General features: G+C 48.4%; 1 protein-coding gene across 3 annotated transcripts in view; it reads left to right on the top strand.

Moving 5' to 3' along the window:
- The window catches only part of spef2 (sperm flagellar 2), a 941,194-nt gene that overhangs the window by 27,864 nt on the left and 896,791 nt on the right, over positions 1-16,539 (top strand). For all 3 annotated transcript variants that reach the window (XM_072515585.1, XM_072515587.1, XM_072515586.1), the window contains exon 3: positions 13,856-14,108. In XM_072515585.1, the coding sequence (XP_072371686.1) occupies positions 13,856-14,108 (253 nt within the window). The remainder of the gene's footprint in view (positions 1-13,855; positions 14,109-16,539) is intronic.

Below are 16,539 nucleotides of genomic sequence, written 5' to 3' on the forward strand. Positions count from 1 at the left end.
GGCCTCCACCGCCCTCTGTGGCAATGAATTCCACAGACCCACCACTCTCTGGCTGAAGAAATTTCTCCTCATCTCTGTTCTAAAATGACTCCCTTTTATTCTAAGGCTGTGCCCCCGGGTCCTAGTCTCCCCTGCTAATGGAAACAACTTCCCTACGTCCACCCTATCTAAGCCATTCATTATCTTGTAAGTTTCTATTAGATCTCCCCTCAACCTCCTAAACTCCAATGAATATAATCCCAGGATCCTCAGACGTTCATCGTATGTTAGGCCTACCATTCCTGGGATCATCCATGTGAATCTCCGCTGGACCCGCTCCAGTGCCAGTATGTCCTTCCTGAGGTGTGGGGCCCAAAATTGCTCACAGTATTCTAAATGGGGCCTAACTAATGCTTTATAAAGCTTCAGAAGTACATCCCTGCTTTTATATTCCAAGCCTCTTGAAATGAATGACAACATTGCATTTGCTTTCTTAATTACGGACTCAACCTGCAAGTTTACCTTTAGAGAACCCTGGACTAGGACTCCCAAGTCCCTTTGCACTTCAGCATTATGAATTTTGTCACCGTTTAGAAAATAGTCCATGCCTCTATTCTTTTTTCCAAAGTGCAAGACCTCGCACTTGCCCACGTTGAATTTCATCAGCCATTTCTTGGACCACTCTCCTAAGCTGTCTAAATCTTTCTGCAGCCTCCCCACCTCCTCCATACTACCTGCCCCTCCACCTATCTTTGTATCATCGGCAAACTGAGCCAGAATGCCCCCAGTCCCGTCGTCTAGATCGTTAATATATAAAGAGAACAGCTGTGGCCCCAACACTGAACCCTGTGGGACACCACTCGTCACCGGTTTCCATTCCGAAAAAGAACCTTTTATCCCAACTCTCTGCCTTCTGCCTGACAGCCAATCGTCAATCCATGTTAGTACCTTGCCTCGAATACTTATTTTACTCAGCAGTCTCCCGTGAGGCACCTTATCAAAGGCCTTTTGGAAGTCAAGATAGATAACATCCATTGGCTCTCCTTGGTCTAACCTATTTGTTATCTCTTCAAAGAACTCTAACAGGTTTGTCAGGCACGACCTCCCCTTACTAAATCCATGCTGACTTGTCCTAATCTGACCCTGCACTTCAAAGAATTTAGAAATCTCATCCTTAACAATGGATTCTAGAATCTTGCCAACAACCGAGGTTAGGCTAATTGGCCTATAATTTTCCATCTTTTTCCTTGTTCCCTTCTTGAACAGGGGGGTTACAACAGCGATTTTCCAATCCTCTGGGACTTTCCCGGACTCCAGTGACTTTTGAAAGATCATAACTAACGCCTCCAGTATTTCTTCAGCTATCTCCTTTAGAACTCTAGGATGTAGTCCATCTGGGCCCAGAGATTTATCAATTTTTAGACCTCTTAGTTTCTCTAGCACTTTCTCCTTTGTGATGGCTACCATATTCAACTCTGCCCCCTGACTCTCCGGAATTGGTGGGATATTACTCATGTCTTCTACTGTGAAGACTGACGCAAAGTACTTATTCAGTTCCTCAGCTATTTCCTTGTCTCCCATCACAAAATTGCCAGCGTCATTTTGGAGCGGCCCAATGTCAACTTTTGCCTCCCGTTTGTTTTTTAATGTATTTAAAGAAACTTTTACTATCATTCCTAATGTTACTGGCTAGCCTACCTTCATATTTGATCCTCTCTTTCCTTATTTCTCTCTTTGTTATCCTCTGTTTGTTTTTGTAGCCTTCCCAATCTTCTGACTTCCCACTACTCTTTGCCACATTACTCTTTTGCTTTGATGCATTCCCTAACTTCCTTTGTCAGCCATGGCTGCCTAATCCCCCCTCTGATAACCTTTCTTTTCTTTGGGATGAACCTCTGTACTGTGTCCTCAATTACTCCCAGAAACTCCTGCCATTGCTGTTCTGCTGTCTTTCCCACTAGGCTCTGCTCCCAGTCGATTTTCGTCAGTTCCTCCCTCATGCCCCTGTAGTTACCTTTATTTAACTGTAACACCTTTACATCTGATTCTACCTTCTTTCTTTCAAATTGGAGATTGAATTCTACCATATTATGATCACTGCCTCCTAAGTGCTCCCTTACTTTAAGATCTTTAATCAAGTCTGGCTCATTACATAACACTAAGTTCAGAATGGCCTGTTCCCTCGTGGGCTCCATCACAAGCTGTTCCAAAAAGCCCTCGTGTAAACATTCAATGAATTCCCTTTCCTTGGGTCCACTGGCAGCATTATTTACCCAGTCCACCTGCATATTGAAGTCCCCCATGATCACTGTGACCTTGCCTTTCTGACATGTACTTTCTATTTCGTGGTGCATTTTGTGCCCCCGGTCCTGACCACTGTTAGGAGGCCTGTACATAACTCCCATTATGGTTTTTTTGCCTTTGTGGTTCCTCAACTCTACCCACACAGACTCCACATCATCTGACCCTATGTCGTTTAGTGCTATTGATTTAATTTCATTCCTAATTAACAAGGCAACCCCGCCCCCTCTCTCTGTCTTTTCGATAGGTTGTGAATCCCTGGATGTTTAAATGCCAGTCCTGAACCCCCTGCAACCATGTCTCTGTGATGCCTACCACATCATACCTGCCAGTCACAATCTGGGCCACAAGCTCATCTACCTTGTTCCGTACACTGCGCGCATTTAAATATAGCACCTTTAATTCATATGTCTATCCAATGACCATTTGAATGTCCTTAGTGTTGGCGAGTCCACTACTGTTGCAGGCAGGGCATTCCACGCCCTCACTACTCTCTGAGTAAAGAACCTACCTCTGACGTCTGTCCTATATCTATCTCCCCTCAATTTAAAGTTATGTCCCCTCGTGCTGGACATCACCATCCGAGGAAAAAGGCAGACACACTCACTGACAGACACACACACACAGACAGACAGACAGACACACACACACACACACTGACACACACACTCACACAGACAGACAGACACACTCACATATAGTCACACACACACACACACAGACACACACACACACACACACAGACACACACACACACACAGACACACACACACACAGACACACACACACACACACACACAGACACACTGACACGCACACAGACACACTGACACACACGCACACAGACACACTGACACACACGCACACAGACACACTGACACACACACACACACAGACACACTGACACACTGACACACACACACACACAGACACACTGACACACACACACACACACACACACACACATACACAGACACACTGACACACACACACACAGACACACACACACACAGACACACTGACACACACGTTCAGAGGGGAAGAAAGGAAAAAGCCTCGGTTTCAGATGTGTTTTTTTTTACCTTGCTCCTCTTCAAAATTTTCCTGGAGATTAATTCATTCAGGTTGTCTGCAGCTCCAGAAATACAGCCTTTCTGGGTAAAACACAGAGGAGAGAGAGTCATAGGAACCTTCTCCCTGTGCTTCCAGGACTCAAAACTGAGCTCCTCTGAACTCTAATAATCATTCCACAGGGACAGGATCCAATCAAAATGTCTCGGATCGAGTCTGCAGGATTCTGAAGGGGGAGGGGGAGCAACCCGAAGTCGTGGTGCACAATGTCACAGCGAAGAAAAGGGATGAGGATCTCAAAAATGATTTTAGGGAGTTAGGTTGGAAGCTAAAGAGCAGGACAAGCAGAGTAGTGATCTCGGGATAGCTACCGGTGCCACGTGCAAGTGAGGCAAGAAACAGAGAGCGAGTGCAGCTGAACACGTGGCTACAGGGCTGATGCAGGAGGGAGGGCTTCAGATATGTGGATCATTGGGATATCTTCTGGGAAAGGTGGGACCTGGAGATGAAGGATGGATTGCACCTAAACTGGAGGGGCACCAATATCCTGGGTGGGAGGTTTGCTGGAGCACTTCGGGAGGTTTTAAACTAGTTTGGCAGGGGGACGGGAAGGTTTAAACTGGTTTGGCAGGGGAACGGGAACCAGAGCTATGGATCAGAGGATAGGGTAGCTGTCGAACAGGCAGAAATAGTATGCAGCAAGTCTGTGAGGAAGGATAGACAGTTGATAGGGCAAAGTTGCACTCCGTGGAATGGGATAAAGTGTGTCTGTTTCAATGCAAGGAGTGTCAGGAATAAGGGAGATGAACTTAGAGCATGGATTAGTACTTGGAACTACGATGTTGTGGCCATTACGGAGACATGGATTTCACAGGGGCAGGAATGGTTGTTAGATGTTCCAGGGTTTAGATGTTTTCAGAAGAATAGGGAGGGAGGTAAAAGAGGAGGGGGAGTGGCACTGTTAATTAGGGAGTGCACCACAGCTGCAGAAAAGGAGTTAGTCGAGGAGGGTTTGTCGACTGAGTCAGTATAGGTGGAAGTCAGAAACAAGAAAGGAGCAGTCACTTTATTGGGAGTTTTCTACAGACCCCCCAATAGCAGCAGAGAGATAGAGGAACAGATTGGGCGGCAGATCTTGGAAAGGTGCAGAAGTAACAGAGTTGTTGTCATGGGTGACTTCAACTTCCCTAATATTGACTGGAACCTCCTTAGTGAAAATGGTTTGGATGGAGCAGATTTTGTCAGGTGTGTACAGGAAAGATTCCTGACTCGATATGTAGATAGGCCGACTAGGGGGGAGGCCGTATTGGACTTGGTGCTCGGCAACGGACCAGGTCAGATGTCTCGGTGGGAGAGCATTTCGGTGACAGTGACCACAACTCCTTGACCTTTACCATAGTCATGGAGAGGGATAGGAACACACAGTATGGGAAGGTATTTAATTGGGGAAAGGGAAATTATACTGCTATTAGACAGGAGCTGAGGAGCATAAAGTGGGAACAATTGTTCTTGGGGAAATGCACAACAGTAATGTGGGGGTTGTTTAAGGAGCACTTGCTGCGAGTGCTGGATAGTTTTGTCCCACTGAGACGAGGAAGGAATGGTCAGGTGAAGGAGCCTTGGATGACAAGAGAAGTGGAGCTTCTAGTCAAGAGGAAGAAGGAAGCTTATGTAAGGTTGAGGAAGCAAGGATCTGGTACGGCTCTAGAGGGTTACAAGGTAGCCAGGAAGGAACTCAAAAATGGACTGAGGAGAGCTAGAAGGGGGCATGAAAAAGCCCTGGCGGGAAGGATTAGGGAAAACCTCAAGGCATTCTACACTTATGTGAGAAATAAGAGGATGATCAGAGTGAGAGTAGGGCCGATCAGGGATAGTGGAGGGAATTTGTGCCTAGAGTCTGAGGAGATGGGGGAGGCCCTAAATGAATATTTTGCTTCAGTATTCACTCGAGAGAGGGACCTTGTTGCTCATGGGAACAGTGTGAACCAGGTTAATAGACTCGATCAGATTGATATTAAGAAGGAGGATGTGCTGGAAATTTTGAAAAGCATCAGGATAGATAAGTCCCCTGGGCCCGACGGGATAGACCCAAGGTTACTACGGGAAGCGAGGGTGGAAATTGCTGTGCCGTTGGCGATGATCTTTGCGTCCTCACTCTCCATTGGAGTAGAACCAGATGATTGGAGGGAGGCGGATGTTGTTCTGTTCCCCTGTTCAAGAAAGGGAATAGGGAAATCCCTGGGAATTACAGACCCATCAGTCTTACGTCTGTGGGGAGCAAGATACTGGAAAGGATTCTGAGAGATAGGATTTATGATTATTTAGAAAAACATAGTTTGATTAAAGATTGTCAGCATGGCTTTGTGAGGGGCAGGTCATGCCTCACAAGCCTCATTGAATTCTTTGAGGATGTGACGAGACACATTGATGAAGGTCGGTGTAATGACCTCCAATTGGCTTGATTGGTTGGCCAATTGGAGTATGAGCTCCCTCAATGATAGCTCATTGAGGGGGCACATATAAGCACCTGTGTAGGCTTTGTGAGGCAGTCTTAAGTTGACTGGAATGCTAGCAGCACTGTTTGGAGCTGCTCTTGTATATAAGTTATTGCAAATAAATACTGGTGTGGTGACAGAACCCCTACCTCCTGTGGATTATTACAGTGGCGACAAGGATGGGATTACACCCATTGTAAGACCGAGTAAGGGCAATAAAAGAAGCCCCAGCTCCCACCACGGTTCAGGAGCTACGATCATTTCTAGGATTGGTAACATATTATGGCAAATTTGTTGAAAATAGGGCGTCCATCCTAGAACGCCTCCACCAGCTACTAAAAAAGGGACAAGAATGGAAATGGTCCGCCCGCCAAAACCGAGTATTTAGGGACATTAAGGAACAGCTGTCATCCGAAAATGTCCTAGAGCATTATGACCCAAGGAAGGAGTTGGTGGTCACGTGTGACGCATCACCTTACGGGGTAGGAGCCGTCTTAGCCCATAGAGGAAGGAATGGGGACGAACGGCCAATAGCCTATGCTTCGAGGACCTTGGCGATGGCTGAGAGAAAGTACGCCCAAATCGAGAAGGAAGGACTGGCGGTGATATTTGCAGTGAAAAAATGTCACCAGTATCTGTACGGGTAGAAATTCACCATAGTGACGAACCATAAGCCGTTATTCGGGTTATTAAAAGAAGACAAGTCAATACCCCCGATTGCATCAGCTAGAATCCAAATCTGGGCGTTGCTACTGGCGGCGTATAGATACGTTCTGGAGCACAGACCGGGAACGCGAGTAGCAAATGCAGATGCTTTGAGCAGACTTCCCCTCCCAGCCACCCCGCCGCTAATACCGAGAGTAGAGGAGACAGTAATGACTCTAAATTTTTGGACACCCTACCAGTGGACGCACAACACATTCGGTTGTGGACGCAAAAAGACCCAGTTTTAGCCAAGGTGAAGCATTTACTGCTAACAGGGGAACTGGAGAGACCAGTGGAGCCCCAGATGCACCCATACTGCAGCAGAAGGGACCAAATAACCGGAGAAGACGGTATCCTATTATGGGGAACCCGGTAACCCAGCTCAGGGCCGTCAGGCAATTTTAACCGAGTTACATCACGGACACCCAGGGCTGTCTAAAATAAAGATGCTCGCTCGAAGCTACGTTTGGTGGCCAGGATTGGACACAGACATAGCAGCCTTGGTACGTCAGTGCCAGGAGTGCCAACAGGGGCAAAGAGTGCCACCAGCTGCGCCATTGCACCCGTGGGAATGGCCAGGCAGACCGTGGACCTGCCTGCATATTGACCACGCCGGCCCTTTCATGGGCTCAATGTTTTTGGTGATAGTGGACGCCCACTCCAAATGGTTGGACGCCCACTGGGTAACGCGTCAAGCACAGCATCGACAATTGAAAAGCTCAGGGCCTCGTTTGCAACACATGGACTTCCGGAGGTATTGGTGTCATCAACGGAACGGCATTCACAAGTGGGGAATTTGGAAAATTCCTAAAGGGAAACGGAATCCGCCACATCAAAACGGCCCCTTACCATCCAGCGTCCAACGGCCTGGCAGAGAGAGCGGTCCAGACACTAAAAGCGGGACTCAAGAAGCAGCCAGCAGCGTCAATGGACACAAAGCTCTCCCGCTGGCTGTTTGATTCCTGGACCACACCGCATTCCACAACGGGTATACCGCCAGCTGAACTCTTAATGGGAAGGTGGCTGCGAACGAGGCTGAGCCTCCTTTTCCCAAATTTAACGGGGAAAGTGGAGAAACAACAGGAGGTCCAACGCAGGGGGCATGATAATAGTCGGCAGCAGAGACATTTCCAGGTGGGGGCACCGGTTTGGGTCAAGAATTATGGGAATGGACCAACGTGGGTCAAAGGCACGGTAGAGTCCCAAACAGGGCCCTTGTCATATGAAGTTTCGATAGGAGGTAAGGTGCTGAAGAAACACCTAGACCAAATAAGGGCAGCGGAACCACACCTGGAGGCAGTCGAAGCAGGACCGCCTCAAGCTGGGATAGCTCAGACGGGAAAGATACCTACACCCCAGCCCCGAGCAATTTCTCCAGACCCCGTCATCCAGGCGTCAGAGTCGGAGATGGGCACGTTCGACGAGGCCGCCGCGACACCTCTCCCCGAGGAGGAGGAAGAACATCTTCCAAGGAGGTCGTCAAGGAAAAGACGGGCACCTATAAGGTACACCCCACCCACGTCGGAGAACGACCCGGCGGACGACACAGAGGTGACCGAGCCAGACAGGAGGAGCAGGAAGAAGCTCAGAGGAATGCCAGCTGGCAGGAATTCCTCGGACCTCGGGGGGGGGGGGAGGGGTGTAATGACCTCCAATTGGCATTATTGGTTGGCCAATTGGAGTGTGAGCTCCCTGAATGATAGCTCATTGAGGCGGCCCATATAAGCACCTGTGTAGGCTTTGTGAGGCAGTCTTAAGTTGACTGGAATGCTAGCAGCTCTGTTTGGAGCTGCTCTTGTATATAGTTATTGCAAATAAACACTGGTGTGGTGACGGAACCCCTGCCTCCTGTGGATTATTACAGTCGGGCAGTGGATGTGGTGTATATGGATTTCAGTAAGGCATTTGATAAGGTTCCCCATGGTAGGCCCATTCAGAAAGTTAGGGGACATGGGATACAGGGAAATTTGGTTGTCTGGATACAGAATTGGCTGGCCGAAAGAAGACAGCGAGTGGTAGTGGATGAAAGTATTCCGCCTGGAGGTCGGTGACCAGTGGTGTCCCGCAGGGATTTGTTCTGGGACCTCTGCTCTTTGTGGTTTTTAGAAATGACTTGTAAGAGGAAGTGGAAGGGTGGGTTAGTAAGTTTGCTGATAATACGAAGGTTGGTGGAGTTGTAGATAGTGTTGAGGGTTGTTGCAGGTCACAACAGGACATTGACAGGATGCAGAGCTGGGCTGAGAAATGGCAGATGAAGTTCAACCGTAATAAATGTGAAGTGAGCTGGTGTAGGAGGGAGGGTTTCCGTTATCTGGACCACTGGGAGCTCTTCCGGGGCAGGTGTGACCTATATAAGAAGGACGGGTTGCATCTAAACCGGAGAGGCATAAATATCCTGGCCGCGAGGTTTGCTAGTGTCACACGGGAGGGTTTAAACGAGTATGGCAGGGGGGTGGGCTCGGGAGCAATAGGTCAGAAGGTGAGAGCATTGAGGGAGAACTAGGGAATAGGGACAGTGTGGCTCTGAGGCAGAGCAGACAGGGAGAAGTTGCTGAACACAGCGGGTCTGGTGGCCTGAAGTGCATATGTTTTAATGCAAGAAGTATTACGGGTAAGGCAGATGAACTTAGAGCTTGGATTAGTACTTGGAACTATGATGTTGTTGCCATTACAGAGACCTGGTTGAGGGAAGGGCAGGATTGGCAGCTAAACGTTCCAGGATTTAGATGTTTCAGGCGGGATAGAGGGGGATGTAAAAGGGGTAGCGGAGTTGCGCTACTGGTTCAGGAGAATATCACAGCTGTACTACGGGAGGACACCTCAGAGGGCAGTGAGGCTATATGGGTAGAGATCAGGAATAAGAAGGGTGCAGTCACAATGTTGGGGGTTTACTACAGGCCTCCCAACAGCAAGCGGGAGATAGAGGAGCAGATAGGTAGACAGATTTTGGAAAAGAGTAAAAACAACAGGGTTGTGGTGATGGGAGATTTCAACGTCCCCAATATTGACTGGGACTCACTTAGTGCCAGGGGCTTAGACGGGGCGGAGTTTGTAAGGAGCATCCAGGAGGGCTTCTTAAAACAATATGTAGACAGTCCAACTAGGGAAGGGGCGGTACTGGACCTGGTATTGGGGAATGAGCCTGTCCAGGTGGTAGAAGTTTCAGTAGGGGAGCATTTCGGGAACAGTGACCACAATTCAGTAAGTTTTAAAGTGCTGGTGGACAAGGATAAGAGTGGTCCTAGGATGAATGTGTTAAATTGGGGGAAGACTAATTATAACAATATTAGGCGGGAACTGAAGAACATAGATTGGGGGTGGATGTTTGAGGGCAAATCAACATCTGACATGTGGGAGGCTTTCAAGTGACAGTTGAAAGGAATTCAGGACCGGCATGTTCCTGTGAGGAAGAAGGATAAATACGTCAATTTTCGGAAACCTTAGATAACGAGAGATATTGTAGGCCTCGTCAAAAAGAAAAAGGAGGCATTTGTCAGGGCTAAAAGGCTGGGAACAGGCGAAGCCTGTGTGGAATATAAGGAAAGCAGGAAGGAACTCAAGCAAGGAGTCAGGAGGGCTAGAAGGGGTCACGAAAAGTCATTGGTAAATAGGGTTAAGGAAAATCCCAAGGCTTTTTACACGTACATAAAAAGCAAGAGGGTAGCCAGGGAAAGGGTTGGCCCACTGAAGGATAGGCAAGGGAATCTATGTGTGGAGCCAGAGGAAATGGGCGAGGTACTAAATGAATACTTTGCATAAGTATTCACCAAAGAGAAGAAATTGGTAGATGTTGAGTCTGGAGAAGGGTGTGTAGATAGCCTGGGTCACATTGAGATCCAAAAAGACGAGGTGTTGGGGTCTTAAAAAATATTAAGGTAGATAAGTCCCCAGGGCCTGATGGGATCTACCCCAGAATACTGAAGGAGGCTGGAGAGGAAATTGCTGAGGCCTTGACAGAAATCATTGGATCCTCACTGTCTTCAGGGGATGTCCCGGAGGACTGGAGAATAGCCAATGTTGTTCCTCTGTTTAAGAAGGGTAGCAAGGATAATCCAAGGAACTACAGGCCGGTGAGCCTTACTTCAGTGGTAGGGAAATTACTGGAGAGAATTCTTCGAGACAGGATCTACTCCCATTTGGAAGCAAATGGACGTATTAGTGCGAGGCAGCGTGGTTTTGTGAAGGGGAGGTCATGTCTCACTAACTTGATAGAGTTTTTCGAGGAGGTCACAAAGATGATTGATGCAGGTAGGGCAGTGGATGTTGTCTATATGGACTTTAGTAAGGCCTTTGACAAGGTCCCTCATGGTAGACTAGTACAAAAGGTGAAGTCACACGGGATCAGGGGTGAGCTGGCAAGGTGGATACAGAACTGGCTAGGTCATAGAAGGCAGAGAGTAGCAATGGAAGGATGTTTTTCTAATTGGACGGCTGTGACCAGTGGTGTTCCACCGGGATCAGTGCTGGTACCTTTGCAGTTTGTAGTATATATAAATGATTTGGAGGAAAATGTAACTGGTCTGATTAGTAAGTTTGCAGACGACACAACGGTTGGTGGAATTGCGGATAGCGATGAGGACTGTCTGAGGATACAGCGGGGCAGCACGGTAGCACGGTGGTTAGCACAATTGCTTCACAGCTCCAGGGTCCCAGGTTCAATTCCGGCTTGGGTCACTGTTGACCTTGGTAGGATGCTCTTTCCAAGAGCCGGTGCAGACTCGATGGGCCGAATGGCCTCCTTCTGCACTGTAAATTCTATGATCTATGATTTAGATTGTTTGGAGACTTGGGCGAAGAGATGGCAGATGGAGTTTAATCCGGACAAATGTGAGGTAATGCATTTTGGAAGGTCTAATGCAGGTAGGGAATATACAGTGAATGGTAGAACCCTCAAGAGTATTGAAAGTCAAAGAGATCTAGGAGTACAGGTCCACAGGTCATTGAAAGGGGGCAACACAGGTGGAGAAGGTAGTCAAGAAGGCATACGGCATGCTTGCCTTCATTGGCCAGGGCATTGAGTATAAGAATTGGCAAGTCATGTTGCAGCTGTATAGAACCTTAGTTAGGCCACACTTGGAGTATAGTGTTCAATTCTGGTCGCCACACTACCAGAAGGATGTGGAGGCTTTAGAGAGGGTGCAGAAGAGATTTACCAGAATGTTGCCTGGTATGGAGGGCATTAGCTATGAGGAGCGGTTGAATAAACTCGGTTTGTTCTCACTGGAACGAAGGAGGTTGAGGGGCGACCTGATAGAGGTCTACAAAATTATGAGGGGCATAGACAGAGTGGATAGTCAGAGGCTTTTCCCCGGGGTAGAGGGGTCAATTACTAGGGGGCATAGGTTTAAGGTGAGAGGGGCAAAGTTTAGAGTAGATGTACGAGGCAAGTTTTTTGCACAGAGGGTAGTGGGTGCCTGGAACTCGCTGTCGGAGGAGGTGGTGGAAGCAGGGACGATGGTGACATTTAAGGGGCATCTTGACAAATACATGAATAGGATGGGAATAGAAGGATACGGACTCAGGAAGTGTAGAAGATTGTAGTTTAGTCGGGCAGCATGGTCGGCATGGGCTTGGAGGGCCGAAGGGCCTGTTCCTGTGCTGTACATTTCTTTGTTCTTGTTTTGTTCTTTGATTAATTTTGGAAGGTCGAATTTGAATGCTGAATACAGGGTTAAAAACAGGATTCTTGGAAGTGTGGAGGAACAGAGGGATCTGGGGTTCACGTACAGAGATCCCTCAAAGTTGCCACCCAGGTTGATAGGGTTGTTAAGAAGGCGTATGGTGTGTTGGCTTTCATTAACAGGGGGATTGAGTTTAAGAGCCGTGAGGTTTTGCTGCAGCTTTATAAAACCCTGGTTAGATCACACTTGGAATATTGTGTCCAGTTCTGGTCACCTCATTATAGGAAGGATGTGGATGCTTTGGAGAGGGTACAGAGGAGATTTACCAGGATGCTGCCTGGACTGGAGGGCATGTCTTATGAAGAAAGGTTGAGGGAGCTAGGGCTTTTCTCACTGGAGCGAAAAAGGAAGAGAGGTGACTTGATTGAGGTGTACAAGGTTATGAGGTTATGAGGGCAGCACGGTAGCACAGTGGTTAGCACAATTGCTTCACAGCTCCAGGGTCCCAGGTTCGATTCCGGCTTGGGTTACTGTCTGTGCGGAGTCTACACATCCTCCTCGTGTCTGCGTGGGTTTCCTCCGGGTGCTCCGGTTTCCTCCACAGTCCAAAGACGTGCAGGTTAGGTGGATTGGCCATGATAACTTGCCCTTAGTGTCCAAAATTGCCCTGAGTGTTGGGTGGGGTTACTGGGTTATGGGGATAGGGTGGAGGTGTTGACCTTGGGTAGGGTGCTTTTTCCAAGAGCCGGTGCAGACTCGACGGGCCACTTGGCCTCCTTCTCAACTGTAAATTCTATGATCTATGATCTATGGGTATCCGAGCCAGTGTACAGTGTAAATCCAGCAGTGTACAGAGTAACCCCAACCAGCATACTGGGTATCCGAGCCAGTGTACAGAGTAACCCCAACCAGCATACTGAGGGCAGCACGGTAGCATTGTGGATAGCAAAATTGCTTCACAGCTCCAGGGTCCCAGGTTCGATTCCGGCTTGGGTCACTGTCTGTGTGGAGTCTGCACATCCTCCCCGTGTGTGCGTGGGTTTCCTCCGGGTGCTCCGGTTTCCTCCCACAGCCCAAAGATGTGCAGGTTAGGTGGATTGGCCATGATCAATTGCCCTTAGTGTCCAAAATTGCTCTTAGTGTTGGGCGGGGTTACTGGGTTATGGGGATAGGGTGGAGGTGTTGACCTTGCTAGGGTGCTCTTTCCAAGAGCCTGTGCAGACTCGACGGGCCGAATGGCCTCCTTCTGCACTGTAAATTCTATGATCTATGGGTTTCCGAGCCAGTGTACAGTGTAAATCCAGCCAGTGTACAGAGTTACCCAAACCAGCATACTGGGTATCCGAGCCAGTGTACAGTGTAATCCCAGCCAGTGTTCAGTGTAATCCCAGCCAGTGCAGTGGGTAATGCTAGCAAGTGTTCTGGGTAATACCAGCCAGTGTTTGTTGTAAACCCAACAGTTTATGTGTAATTTCACATTGTAAACCAAAGCAGTCTACAGTAGATTGCAGGGTGTGAACTTTAATCGTAGTCAGTGTATGGTGCAATCCCTGCTGGATAATCTCATCCAGTGTACAGTGCAACACCAGCCAATGAACAGAGTGAATTGAACAGTATTATTCTGTCCCCTGTGATGGGAGTTTCTCGCTCTTAGTCCTCTGATTTTTTTTTTGTACTCACCAGGAATGCCATTTCTCAGCTCAACAATTTCCAGCGTCTGTTGCCGACTCTGCAGCTCTTGGGGGTGATGATCAGCGACAATGTGGTGCAGGCACTGGTACAGCAGGAACCCGGTGTTGCTACACGCCTCCTGTATCAGATCTACATCGCTCTCCGCAGGAAAGAGAAAGCTCAGCTCTCGAAACTGGCCATGGAGACCATGCGACCACCTGCAACAGCCAAACTGGCGAGTATCAGTGGCAAGATGTACAAAGAGGTGAGAACCATGTGGAGGAGGGATGGTGGGGTGGCAGGGAGAGAGAGAGAGAGAGAGACAAAAGTCGGATGGTAGAGGATTCAAAGGTGAGGAGACGCACCCTCATATGCACAACAAACTCACACATACACATGCGCACACACACATTCTCTCACAAACAGACATAAAACCACACACGTGTGTTCACAAACTTCTCACACACACACCCCCACACACTGTTTCTCACACACACACACACTCAGGCAAACTCTCTCACACACAAACTCACACAAAGCACAAACTCTCTCGCACACACACACAAACTCTCTTGCACGCACAAACTCACGCACACACAAACTCTCTTGCATGCACAAACTCACGCACACACAAACTCTCTTGCATGCACAAACTCTCTTGCACGCACAAACTCTCACACACACAAACTCTCTCGCACACACACAAACTCTCTCATGCACACACACAAACTCTCTCATGCACACATACAAACTCTCTCACGCACACACAAACTCTCTCAAACACACAAACTCTCGCACACACACAAACTCTCTCACACACACAAACTCTCTCGCACACACACAAACTCTCTCATGCACACACACAAACTCTCTCATGCACACATACAAACTCTCTCGTGCACACACAAACTCTCACGCACACATACACACTCTCACGCACACACACACTCTCTCTCACAAACTCTCTCGCACACTCAAACTCTCTCGCACACACACAAACTCTCTCACACACACAAACTCTCTCACACACACAAACTCTCTCGCACACACAAACTCTCTCACACACAAACTCTCTCTCACACACAAACTCTCTCGCACACACAAACTCTCTCGCACACACAAACTCTCTCGCACACACAAACTCTCTCGCACACACAAACTCTCTCGCACACACAAACTCTCTCGCACACACAAACTCTCTCGCACACACAAACTCTCTCGCACACACAAACTCTCTCGCACACACAAACTCTCTCGCACACACAAACTCTCTCGCACACACAAACTCTCTCGCACACACACAAACTCTCTCGCACACACAAACTCTCTCGCACACACAAACTCTCTCGCACACACAAACTCTCGCACACACAAACTCTCTCGCACACACAAACTCTCTCGCACACACAAACTCTCTCGCACACACAAACTCTCTCGCACACACAAACTCTCTCGCACACACAAACTCTCTCGCACACACAAACTCTCTCGCACACACAAACTCTCTCGCACACACAAACTCTCTCGCACACACAAACTCTCTCGCACACACAAACTCTCTCGCACACACAAACTCTCTCGCACACACAAACTCTCTCGCACACACAAACTCTCACGCACACACACAAACTCTCATGCACACACAAACTCTCTCACACAAACTCTCTCGCACACACCAACACTCTCGCACACACACAAACTCTCACGCACACACATACTCTCTCACACAAGCTCTCTCGCACACACACAAACTCTCATGCACACACAAACTCTCTCACACAAACTCTCTCGCACACACCAACTCTCTCGCACACACACAAACTCTCACGCACACATACACACTCTCACGCACACACACACTCTCTCACACAAGCTCTCTCGCACACACACAAAATCTCTCGCGCACACACTCTCACGCACACACACAAACTCTCTCACGCGCGCACACACACAAACTCTCGCACACACAAACTCTCTCGCACACACAAACTCTCTCGCACACACAAACTCTCTCGCACACACACAAACTCTCTCGCACACACAAACTCTCTCGCACACACACAAACTCTCTCGCGCACACACACAAACTCTCTCGCGCACACACACAAACTCTCTCATGCACACACACAAACTCTCTCACGCACACACACAAACTCTCTCGCGCACACACACAAACTCTCTCGCACACACACAAACTCTCTCGCGCACACACACAAACTCTCTCGCACACACAAACTCTCTCGCACACACACAAACTCTTTCGCGCACACACACAAACTCTCTCGCACACACACAAACAAACTCTCGCACACACAAACTCTCTCGCGCACACAAACTCTCTCGCACACACAAACTCTCTCATGCACACACACAAACTCTCTCACGCACACACACACACTCTCTCACGCACACACACTCTCTCGCACACAAACTCTCTCGCACACACAAACTCTCTCGCACACACAAACTCTCTCGCACACACAAACTCTCTCGCACACACAAACTCTCTCGCACACAAACTCTCACGCACACACACAAACTCTCATGCACACACAAACTCTCTCTCACAAACTCTCTCGCACACACACAAACTCTTTCGCGCACACACACAAACTCTCTCGCACACACACAAACAAACTCTCGCACACACAAACTCTCTCGCGCACACAAACTCTCTCGCACACACACAAACTCTC

The sequence above is a fragment of the Scyliorhinus torazame genome, chromosome 9, assembly GCF_047496885.1.
Source record: "Scyliorhinus torazame isolate Kashiwa2021f chromosome 9, sScyTor2.1, whole genome shotgun sequence".
NCBI lineage: Eukaryota > Metazoa > Chordata > Chondrichthyes > Carcharhiniformes > Scyliorhinidae > Scyliorhinus > Scyliorhinus torazame.